The sequence below is a fragment of the Rhododendron vialii genome, chromosome 1a (genome assembly GCF_030253575.1).
Source record: "Rhododendron vialii isolate Sample 1 chromosome 1a, ASM3025357v1".
In the NCBI taxonomy this organism is placed as follows: domain Eukaryota; kingdom Viridiplantae; phylum Streptophyta; class Magnoliopsida; order Ericales; family Ericaceae; genus Rhododendron; species Rhododendron vialii.
The window spans coordinates 19065646-19077309 of record NC_080557.1 but is presented as its reverse complement, the minus strand read 5'-3'; the positions used below and the strand labels follow the sequence as shown (position 1 = coordinate 19077309).

Below are 11664 nucleotides of genomic sequence, written 5' to 3'. Positions count from 1 at the left end.
TTGCTTGGCTCGTTCGGCTTATTATGTATAAAAAAATTCAAACTATTTGAAATCAATTCATATTTAGCTTAATTGAGGCCCATTTGAGATCGACTCACCTCGTAAATAAGTTAAGCTCAAATTAAAACTTTATCAAACCAAACTTGTTAAACTACTTGCTTGGCTATTGTTTTATCACCCCTGGTTGGACCGAATTCCTCCCCTTTTCTCTCACCCATGTTGAGCACAAACACATAGTAATAAGTAGGAGTAAAAGATGGCAGAAATTCGATACAAACCCCGTGATGAGATTAGGCCACATGAACTCAATATTTTTTCACAGGCCGCAGCGATCTTTATGATTCACATCACGGCGGCCTCTTGAATGGATGGGGCTAGAAGCTATAAATGTGGAGATCCAAAAATTTTACCAAATCCCAGCGATGCGATTAGCGCCGGCGCCGACAATATCAGAAAAAAAGAAAATTTTGAAGAAGAATGGCGCAGATAGGTAGGTAAACGGCGGGATTACATTGCTATATCTTTCTATTACTCCATCTCATTTTCGTTGATAATTCTCTACGCTTTCTTTTCGTGTACGTACGGTACCATTGATAATAATGGTGTTCAGGAAACGAGTTTTACTCGGTAGTTTGGAAAGCTTGTTATATTCCAGGAGGCTCCATTACCTATTTTTCTTATGAAATTCCGTGCTAATAGTGGGGTTTTTATGTATGAGATGTATGTTAGAATAACTCTTGTTAAGAGTTGTAATGACCCACTTAGACAAATTGAGTGGCGAGTTTGTTTATTGCCCACTTCCATCATGATTTAAGTGATGGTTCTTTGAGGGTTTAATTTACTACGTATGATTCATTACACTAGTGTATCTACATCACCAGAAGTGATGGTTACATAATTATACTAGTGTATCGTGGTTTAATTCATTATACTAGTGGGGGTTACGGGAAGCTTTTGGCTCTCCAATATCTCCATTATTTGTGAGTTTAGTTTCCATGATGGAGGGAAACTATAAGGTTTTCTTAGAAGATATAGAGTACCTAACCTAGTATCTATATAAGCCGATGACATCCATCACTCAACGCACTCAAGACATGCATAGGTTAGAAGACACCTAAATCTAGTGCGTGTGTGTTCGGTGTACGACTTGAACAACAATGGCTAGAGAATAGTTCGATCTTATTTCCGCTGCCTATACCGGTATGTGTTTAATTTATCTTACACTGTATGCTTATATGGACGGTGTTATGCTTAATTTACCAAGAATATGGCAATTGTACTAAATAAAGTTAGTCACTTGGTCCGGCACTCCGGAGATTTGGTAGAATGACCAAGAGATGGACACGTGCTCGGGTCGGGGGTGAAATGCGTAGCTGAGTTAGAAAGATCGAGTGTGTCATCTTAAGCAGAGAAGGCAGTGAGCTCGAGTTGGGGTTTTCTTACCAAGCCAAAATGGGTGCTTGGGCATGTGTTGGTTTAGTGGGGTAGGAGATGTCTCGGCAGAGTCCATGACTTTTGGCTCAATGTTTTCCTTGGATCGGCCCTTGGGTGGATTATGTGGAATTGCTTTGTTGATACATGTGTCATCTCATGGGGACCGATACATGATGTCATGATTGTTGGAGATGTCTATGTAGCATCCCAACGGAGCTAAACTGGCAAATTTTAGGTCCGCCACATAGAGAGCCTCGTGTATGATGTACCTACATCACTATTTTAATTTTTATGATATTGGGTTTTTCTAAATTTTTCTTCTAGACTCGATGAGTTTTTTAGACACTACAAACCTAGACTAGAGAAGTTTCTATGTATCATCACTCTTAGTCTATTTTGTTGGAGTGATGATGAACCTGTGTGCATTGTACATTCTCTTTTTAGTGTGGCAATTAGGGAAAGAAACTAAATTAACACAATGCGTATATTCGATTCATATAACTCCTTTATTAAACTAGTTTGTTCAATTTTACTACATTTTATCGGAATTACTTTTGTGGTAATTATGATAAGACGTCAATATTGGTGTTGGACTAACCTACCATAATACTCTGAAGTTGTAGACGAACCAAGCTGACTTCGTAGATGTAGGTAAATACAAGCTACACGTATGTTTGCTTAATGGACAACTAGAGAGTAAACGCGCTTGGCTATTTCTAGGTGCCAGGAAGTTGCTAAAACTCCAACCCTATGTTAGAGACACTTGGATCCATCTTCCCTTTTCCTACTTATCTTTCCTATTCTATTTTAGAAAATCTCAAAATAAAACCCTAAATCACTAAATCTACTATTTCCTTCACTATATCTTTGCCATCACGATTCATGGCCGGTGAAAGCAGCCATTCCACAACCCATCTATCACCTAAACAAAGTCGGAAAAAACAATTATCACCCGCTATAGATGAACGTTCACTGAAATTGCCTGATCTCCCTTTGGAACTGATCCTTGAGATTCTTTTGCGATTACCTGTCAATTCCTTGATTCGGTTCAAAAGCGTATGCAAATCTTGGCAAACCATGATATCTAGTCCACAATTTGTGAAAAAACATCTCGGTTTTGTAACTATGGGTGACACCATTAACCCATGGAGGATCATTGTCCAAAACCCGTATCAGGATTTCAAATCGTACTCTCTGTATTCGCTTTTTCATGAACCATATGGCTTTGAGGTGGAACTCGGATACCCATTCAAGACGCCCCAGTATGGTAGTATTGTGGGATCATGTAACGGCCTGGTATGTATTTACTTTTGGGAACTGGTTGATACCTTTTACATATGGAATCCATCCACCAGGGAAACCCACGCTTTGTCAGCTTTCGGGAAAGAATTTGTTGTTGGCACTTCTTTTGGTTTTGGATATGACTCCCCCAATGATGACTACAAGGTGGTTAGGGTTGCTTTTGTTGAAGGTCGACATGAAGTAGAGGTTTATTCCTTAAGGAAAGATTTATGGAGGAGGATTGGGGATTTCCCCAGCCAATTGATTACTAATTATTTTGTGGAAGCAGGTAAACTTGTGAATGGATCAATACATTGGGCTGCAACCAATCCTAGCAGTCACTCTTGGTTAATCACAACCCTTGATTTATCGGAGGAGACATACAGGGAAGTTCCCCAACCTAATTATGAGTCAGAGGTTCATGATTTATCTATCATTGCTTTGAGAGGTCGCCTCTGTATTGTTTGTGAGGATGCTTATTGTTCTGTTGATCTGTGGTCAATGAATGAATATGGCATTAAAGAGTCATGGACTAAATTGTTCAGTATGCCATACTGGCCGGGACACGGTCCTTTTCAATATCCAGAGCCATTGTGGTGCTTGAAGGATGGTGTGTTTTTGGTAAATAATGACGGGGTATTTGGCATTTATGATTCCATAGAGCATACATTCAAGTACCCTTTAAGTCATGTAACTCATATTTTTGACCAAGCAGACATCTATGTAGAGAGCCTAGTTTCGCCTAATGCTTTTATGAAGGTGCCAACTGGCCTTAATCAGTAAGGAATGAGAAGAAAAGGTACTACAAAACCTGGTTATATTCTTTGTTGTTTCTCTTTTGTTGTTTGTATCCCGTATCTTCTGTTATTTAATGTTGATTATGCACTTCATAGTCGTGAAAACATAATTAAAGAGCAATACTTCATTCTTTAATGCCCTTTGAGGTTTATCTTCGTAATCAAGCAACAGGGACATTGTAAGCAATCAATAGTCCTTAGCCAAAGCCATAAAAGATGATACATGAAAAGAACTGGCCGCAATCAATCTGCCACAAAATCCTTATTCGCAACTTTTCCTTATCTTCTAGGCATTTAAGTAGAAGTAGCAATGACCAGGTGAGTACGATCAGAAACCAGCAATTATAAATTCAAAGGTGTACGCTACAGGAGATCAGTTTATGATTATTTTAGAGTGCTTTTCACATGCATGAAGAAATAACTACGGCTGCATTTTGTTGTATGTTCTCTCTAGAAAACATATCCTCTGAACATAAAGTGCATACATAGGGAGGAGGCCAGGCAACTGCAACTATTGTAGAGTATTAGGCCTGGCATGAGCTATTGACCTATTCCGTTGTGTGCTTCAGTTTGGTATGAAGTTTCATAATATTTTTTATGTGGATTTAAATGAGAATTGAGAAATAGCTTCGGCAACGTATTGAGACACAGTGGAGTTGTGAAAGAAGGGTTATTAGTTGGAGTAGCCCTGTTTGTGTATAAAGAGTGCATATTATGTAAATTCCTTGAGATATGAGTGCACATTATGTTCCCTTGGAATTGTAGAAACTCATGAATGGCCTATTTCTTACTGGCTTGGTTCCTCTTTTGGCTTATTTCTGCATGGAATTAGAAGTTGTTATATAGATCCCTACTGAATATCAACTGCCTCTGATGTTCATACTTTTTGAGTCGTAGGTTGCGAAGCAGTGTTTATAGAGTGATTCCACGTTTTTTTTTTCTCTCTAGAGGACACAAGTAAAATTGATTGGTTATCCGGCTAATGTACAAGGGATAATTGTTAGGAGTCCCGGAGTACCATGTCAACTAACAATAGTGTGTCATCATGTCCTACCCGTTAAACTTATCACGGCGTGATTTGTTGGGACCACAATACCACATGGTGTACTGTGGGAGTATCCAATGACTACCCATGTATGAGAAGTAGGGAGGGTTATCACAAATCTATTAGATAGGGGGAAATCTCTTAGTGCTTCAGTAGATCAAGGCAAAGTTTTCATCATAATCACATAATTTTGAAAGATTATATTGTTCTTCTGCTTGGTGAACTACCAATATAGCCCTGACTTAGAACTTAGAAGTTATAGCTGGACTAGAGGAGCTATAACTGTAAAGAAACATTTGGAGGTTAAGGAGACAAGAGGGGGGGGGGGGGGGGGGAGGGGGGGCGGGGGGGGGGGGGGGGTGTTTCTGAGGTGAGCTTGTCTAGCGTATTGCTCGTTGCCTAAAAAATGCTAAACCTAGATCAATTTTTTCTTGAATGTGCTATGAGGTTGTAGATGCTACATGTTGTAGGATGCTTGGTAGTTTGAATGATGCGTTCTCTTCAGAATGAGTGTTTGAAACAAGGATGTTGAGATGTATGTGTGAGAGGATAAAAAACTATATTATGTTTTATCGAGTTGTCCTTCAACATGAAACCATGAGGCTTGCCATGATTGTTATTCCAGCTGAAGAATTGCCCTTAAATTCATGTAATCCCTTTAGCATCGTTTATATGAATAGGAAGTCCTTACAATTTAAAACACTTGTACTAGTATGCGTAAGTTGGCTATGGAACACAAGGGCAAGAAAATAATAAGTAACAAGGGGAAGCAAAGCTTTGTAGACAACTTCACTTCCTCGGTGCTTCTTTTAGTGACTTGTGTGGCGCTCTGTATAATGTTATTATGGACCTTCTCTCTCCGAATTCCAAACTGAGGAAGGAATGGTAATGTCTTGCAGTATTACTTAAAGGTTCTTGGGTATGTGTTTTGTAGTTTTGAGGTATTTGTGATGCATGAGGATTAAATAAATTAAAAAAAGGTAAAGCCGTTTGGAATCTGCACCTTAGGAACCCTAGAAATTCACATCTAGGGTCATAATGGCATCCACACCACTACTAATCTAAGAGAAAACAATTGCATTTCGTCAACTCCAAGAACAATTTAGAGTCCTTTAAAAGAGGCTCTTACACATGGAAACTACAAATAAAGATGAGGATATCCTAAAAATATTTGCTAATGGATACAATTCAAATAACAACTTTATCTACTAAACAATATTCTTATAGGCATACTAACATCTAAAGAGATAAACATACTTCAGGATCAAACGCGAATAACCCATTTAGTGATCCCTTTTGTTCCCCATCAGTTCCCTTGTTTAGAGAAAATCAACTGCTGTGAGTTAGAAGTGTTGCTTATGTCTTACAATTGTGGTTAATTGGGAGGGTGTTACAACTATTGAACCATTGTTACTTATCAAAAAAAAAAAAGAGTTGGAAGTGTTGCTCAACTCAAAGACAATTGGGAAGAGGCGTCTATCATTGCCACCGGAGACGCGCACCGATGGAGAGCAAAAGACGTCAGAAAATGTTTTGGGCAGGAGACACAATATGGGCCCAAAAGAAGAAAGCTTAGGTCCTTAGGAGATAAACATCCACCAGGATCGAACTCAAATAACCTGTGAAGTGATCCCTCTTGCTCCCCATCAACTTGTGTCCTACATTATGAAATAGCTTTTCTTTGTTTCCGTTCCTTATTACGGTTGTGCAATATCGGCCTATCGGGTATGTGAGGTGGTTGACCTGTTTTTATTTTGTATGTATGTTTCTGTTAACAAAATATTTATTTTGTATATGTAAATAGCTGCAAGACCAAAACAGGGTGCAAAGAACCAAAAGCCCTTCTTTTAAGTTCCTCTTGGTACATTGCTTACATACCCGGCTCAACATTCTTTGGAAACATTCGAATCGAAGTCATTGCAGTTGTGTCGCTTTCATCAATTATTCGCAGTTGGTCCTTGTAGTCTATATCTCTTTCTCATTCGTACTTCTAGTTTATCTTATGGTAGGTTTTCCCGTAATTTAGCTGGGCCACATTTTCATTTTTTATTTCTTGAAACCCAAACTTACTAGGCTTCCAATAGCTGCAAAAGATTTTTTTTCCCATGCTATATGAGAGTCCTTGAATTATTTCAATCTGTTGATATGCTGTTTTTTAGTTTTTTATTTTTTTATCAACAAAGAAAGGATTCCATATCATTAAAAATGATTCAAAATAGAATCCCATGTAGTGATACACCAGGAAGCATCATGCACAAACGGTAGTACCTCACCTATTAGGCTTTAATGATACAAAATAGAATCCCATGTAGTGATACACCAGGAAGCATCATGCACAAACGGTAGTACCTCACCTATTAGGCTATCACTACACCTCACCTCACCTCACATTTTTTTTAGATACACCTCACCTCACATTTTTTTTAGAAAACAAAGAAATAAAACACCCAAATGTTGGTGAGACACCAACAAACACCCAAAAAAGACCCGTCCCAAACAAAGGGGCAAAGACCCAAACCTAACAGAAACTCCTAACCCTAAGCAACGACACCCCCTCCACAGCCGCCGACAACCCCTGCCTCGACAGCCTCGGACAGCACAACCCCAAAACCAAAACTCTGGCCACTGCCGCTGCCCTGAAAGAAAACAACCGCCGTCCAAGGCTCATACCCACCACAGACCACCACCAACAGCACCCACCATCGCCAACGGTGACGCACACTCGTGCCCAAAACACCAATCACGCCAGAAAACCATGGACAGAGCAAAACAACCAATGACCGGAGGAGGATGGGATGAACCTGAAAGCTGCGTGAAAACCCAACGCCGTTAAGCCATAGACCAGATCCAACCAAGGGAGAATCCGGTGGGAAATCCACCGTCCGAAACACAGAAACGCTCAAGCGCACGCTGCCAAAACCACCACCTAGCCATTAGGCCCCAAGACTTGAACCGGATCTACCCAGGAGAAAGATCCGACGGGTGATTCTGGCGAGACGAGCTAGAACGAAGTGGAATGGAAGGCAAATGGACCGTCACGGAAGGGAAAGAGGCGCAGAAAACCTAGGGAGAGGAGAAAGGGAGAGAGGAGAAAGAAAAAGAGGGGGGGGGGGGGGGGGGGGGGGGGAGGGTTGAATTGTTGAGAGAGAGAGAGAGAGAGTTGTTTGAATTGTTTAAGGTCTATCTATTGATATGCTGTTAGGGTGTAGAATTTTTTCAAGAACTAATAAAAGCAAGATAGTGGAGTTGAGAGGGAAGATAAGTGAGAAGTGATCTCTTAATATTAATATCTTGTGCCTTTAATTAGCTTTGCCTGATTGTTCTGCACCACAATTTGAGTGATGCAGGTTGGAACTGTTGGTCTCTTTTGTGCTGCTTCTTGCAATCTGTGTAAGAGCAGCAGCATTTTGTTACTTCGCCTGTTGTTTTTGTTTTCCTGCTAGTACAATTTGGTAATGATGTACTACAAGCAATTCACTTGGTCACCTTTTATTTCAATTCAGCTCTTCTGTTATATGTTTTCTGCTATATGTTTGGGAATTCCAATGTAGTTTAATTTGTATATCTCTTATAATTATAGGTCTTTGAAATTGTTTTTCCTTCTCTTTTTTGATCCCACTGGCATTGTTTGACTGTTGATTACTCAATGTTTTCGATTGTTTGCTTTCTTAAGAGAAAAAATACGCGACCGCAGACTCAGTGGCGACTCTAGGAATATTAGTTCATGGGGTCGGAAATTCTCTGAAGTTTGACTCACATTCAACCAATGTCTAACATTGTTAATTATTGGCCAATTCAATCTTCAAAAAATTGCACTTTAAATTATCTCAAACAATTTTAAGGCGATGCAATTTTCTTGCTTATTTTTTGGAAAACAAAACAATGTATTGTCCCCTTCCTAAAACCTCACGTTCGAAACCTCTCATGTTATATCAACGGGTTAGATCCTCCGGGCATTGCCCTGGCTTTAATCGGGCTTAGGTTTGAAACGTTAGGCCTCATGTTCGAAACTTCACAGGCACTATCAACTCTTATGGGTTTGAACACACGGAGTATTGTTTTAACTTTAATTGGACCCTGTCTTAGTGGACGATGGGATTGGGTTCCCATGAATTAGTCGAGGTGCGCTTATACCTTGAATTTGTTGCAAGAGTGGGGTCATAAAAATTGGTAATGGGTTCATATACTGGCCAACCAATTTCTATAGCATACTACTTGTAGCATATTAATTTTTTGCCATGGGTCGGCCGACCCCACTAGCTTAGCTATGGTGTCGCCAGTGACCGTAGTGGCTGAGGCACTCTAGGCCCAGGGCCCGGGGCCTAACTGAATTCTTCTTTCTTTCTTTATTTTTTGTTTTTTTTTTCCTTCTAGGTTTTGCATTTTTCCTTATAAATGGGGTTTTCATAAATTATTCTTTGTTCAGTCACTTTAATACATTTTGTATAAAAGTTCATTCTCAACTTTGTTTCAGATACAACAACAATTCCACTACACTAGCGCTATGAGAAGTCTAATGCGTAAAATAGCCACCAGTTACCATTTGATAGTCTCTAATTCATAATGCTCGGATTCAAAAGTGGCTAAACCATGGGCTATATGCATTTTATATCAATTAACTACAATTGGGACAGTAATCTTGTTTCTTGTCTATATCGATACTACTGACATACAATACGAATTTGGTGGTTTACGGATAACATAAGGGGGGGGGGTAGTGTGGGGTTGAATCTTTCAATTTTGAAATTTTTGATTATTGTGTCTTGAATTGCTCTTAGACTTGATCCCCTAAGACAATTCAAGTAATTGGTTTTGTTTTGAGAATTTATGTAACAAAAGTGCTACACACACAACGGTTGTGTAAAACACAACACACAACTAATCTCTAACCGTCCATTGCTGTAATAAATGGTCAGGATTCGTTCAAACTCTTCCCCATAAAAGTTCAACTTTTTCTTGGAAGGGTTTTTTTAAAATCTAGACCGTCCAAATACATCTGGACGGTCAGAATTACGCACACAACCAACACAACGGTTGTGCAAGTAGCATTTTTGTTTATGTAATTACTAACTTTTGTAGGAAATAGTTAGCTTTTTTATTATTTTCAGCACAAATGTTCTTTTATTATTTTGACATTGCTTACTGTGAATTTTTTTGGTTGAAGTGTGTTTAAAAGAGGCCCCACTAACGTTAACTCTTGGCTCTGCCACCGTGCGCTGTGTGTATGTGTGTGTATGGGGTCCACTAAGTTTTGTTAGCAATTTCCTTGTAGATAAATGGATCAAGAATGGTATATTCTCAGCCACGTTATCTATTCCCCATTTTGATTTGTTATGCAGTTTGGTGGTTTGAAAAATCATTTCTCTAAAACCATAATAAGTAATTGACAGATGTCTTTGTGTTCTAATTTCTCTCTCTCTCTGTGTACATTCTGCAGCATGCGGTGTGGTGTTGCATTATAACTGCTCCAGTTTATCTGATCACTGATCTAATCATTCAATCCGAACCGATGGCTTGAGAGAGAGAGATTCAACCCAAACCGATGGCAAGAGAGAGAGAGAGAGTTTATGCAGGTTGCAACTGAATAATGAAGTACTGCAATTTTTATCATGAACCTATTTTGTTAATTTGGAACCTTTATATGAGGGAGTTTTAAACTCAGGTTGCAGCTGAATAATGAAGTATTACAGTTTTAAATATTAACCTATTTTGTTAATTTGGTTTGGAGTTTGAATCTTTATATTCGTTTTTCGTTGTGAGGAAAAGGTTGAGGATTCTTGATCACCTTCACCCAATCTGAAAAGTTAATCTGTGGATGCATATAATTTCCTACCCTTGCATTCATTTTGGCTGTTATTTCAACGGTAATTGTTTTAAGCGAAGGCTAGATCATGTTTTATTTTGATCACAGTCGTAACTTCTTTTTACGTTCATCTCTTCTGCATTTCTTGTGACTCTTAAATTGGATTAGCTACCAAGGATTCACAGGAGTATGAATGTACTTCCATCTGCTCTGGGGTGATTATTTCTGATCATTTTGACCTAAAACGTGGTGAAGTTTTCTGTCATTAGCTATGCGTTGCTTTCCTTCATAGCAGCGGCTGCAGTACTCAGTACTTGGTTGCTTGTTTCCACTCATTGAAGATTCTATCTACAAAAGGTCAATGGGGATATACTCAAACTGCTCTCACTGACACCATCTACGAGAAGGTTCTAATCTGTCTTTCCAGCCGCCATACGGTTCACCTAACTTTCAAGAGACAACAAAGATTCTGAAGTATGCTACCCTATCCCCTATCCTATTCCTTAGTTCCTTCTACTAAGCAATGCAGCTGCTGCTATGATGGAAAGCAATGCATAGCTCCTTCAGTTTGGGAGCTGCTCTCTGCTTTACCTTGCCTTTGTCGTACGTTCCAGAAGTTGGTTGTGCCTTCACTAAGGATTTGAATAAGGAAATTGATTTTCACACTCTCCTTTTTACAATACACACTCCCTTTTTTTATTTTATTCACTTGAATTTATTATTTTGCCCTTTATTTAATACATTTTTTCCACACATTCGAAGACAATATTGTAAATTCATGTGGATAGAAACAAAAAAAAGGAACGTGGATGGTTAAAAGGGGAGTATGAAAATCATTTTCCTTTGAATAACTACGTTGTTGCTTGCTAATTACCGGACTCTATGTCCCCATTTCTGTCGTTTTTCGACAATTGTGCATTTTAATCGATTCAATAGTAATGCTCAGAAATTCTCCAGTTTTCAAAATCATCTCAAATAAAATAATGTCCATAACAGCGGAAAAATGTCAAATAAATGGAGACTGGAGGTGGAGTCGTCATATGAAGTTAGCCGGTTATAATAAGGTCAAACGTCAGCTAAGTAAGTGCCCGTACTATTTAATTACTGGACATTAAGAGCATCCTATAATTGCATACCTTTTTTCAGGACACAGTTCTATCCATGCGTGATACTACAATTAGGTAAGCTTTAACCAAATTCCACTCCCTTTTTTATTTCGGTTTCACAGTCATTGTCTGAGTCAGCTTATGCGCACCTCGATTAATCCCCTCTGGTTTGGTCAAAGACAACTTTTTTGCAGCCTG

At 39.0% G+C, this 11664-nt stretch overlaps 1 protein-coding gene and 1 long non-coding RNA gene across 5 annotated transcripts; one reads left to right on the top strand and one right to left on the bottom strand.

The window, feature by feature from the left end:
• The first annotated feature begins 148 nt into the window (after positions 1-148).
• LOC131318692 (F-box/kelch-repeat protein At3g23880-like) lies at positions 149-10273 on the top strand. 4 transcript variants are annotated; one of them, XR_009197792.1, is made up of 2 exons: positions 149-490; positions 9995-10273. XR_009197792.1 is itself a non-coding variant. In XM_058348628.1 (2 exons), the coding sequence occupies exon 1, from the start codon at positions 2317-2319 to the stop codon at positions 3496-3498; it is 1182 nt and encodes a 393-aa protein (XP_058204611.1). In that variant the 5' UTR covers positions 489-2316; the 3' UTR covers positions 3499-3514; positions 9995-10273. The 4 variants fall into 4 exon arrangements, 1 of the variants encoding a protein (XP_058204611.1); XR_009197793.1 differs by having other exon boundaries at positions 162-494; XR_009197786.1 differs by lacking the exon at positions 9995-10273 and adding an exon at positions 3629-7648 and having other exon boundaries at positions 489-3588.
• Positions 10078-11093, bottom strand: LOC131318705 (uncharacterized). The gene is made up of 2 exons (XR_009197794.1): positions 10486-11093; positions 10078-10407 (listed from the first exon to the last, which is right to left on the bottom strand). It is a non-coding gene; the product is annotated as an uncharacterized LOC131318705 (long non-coding RNA).
• Between the last annotated feature and the right edge of the window lie 571 nt (positions 11094-11664).

Excerpts from the sequence above, each read along its gene's own strand:
- LOC131318692 (XM_058348628.1), top strand. The coding sequence starts at position 2,317 with ATGGCCGGTGAAAGCAGCCATTCCACAACCCATCTATCACCTAAACAA.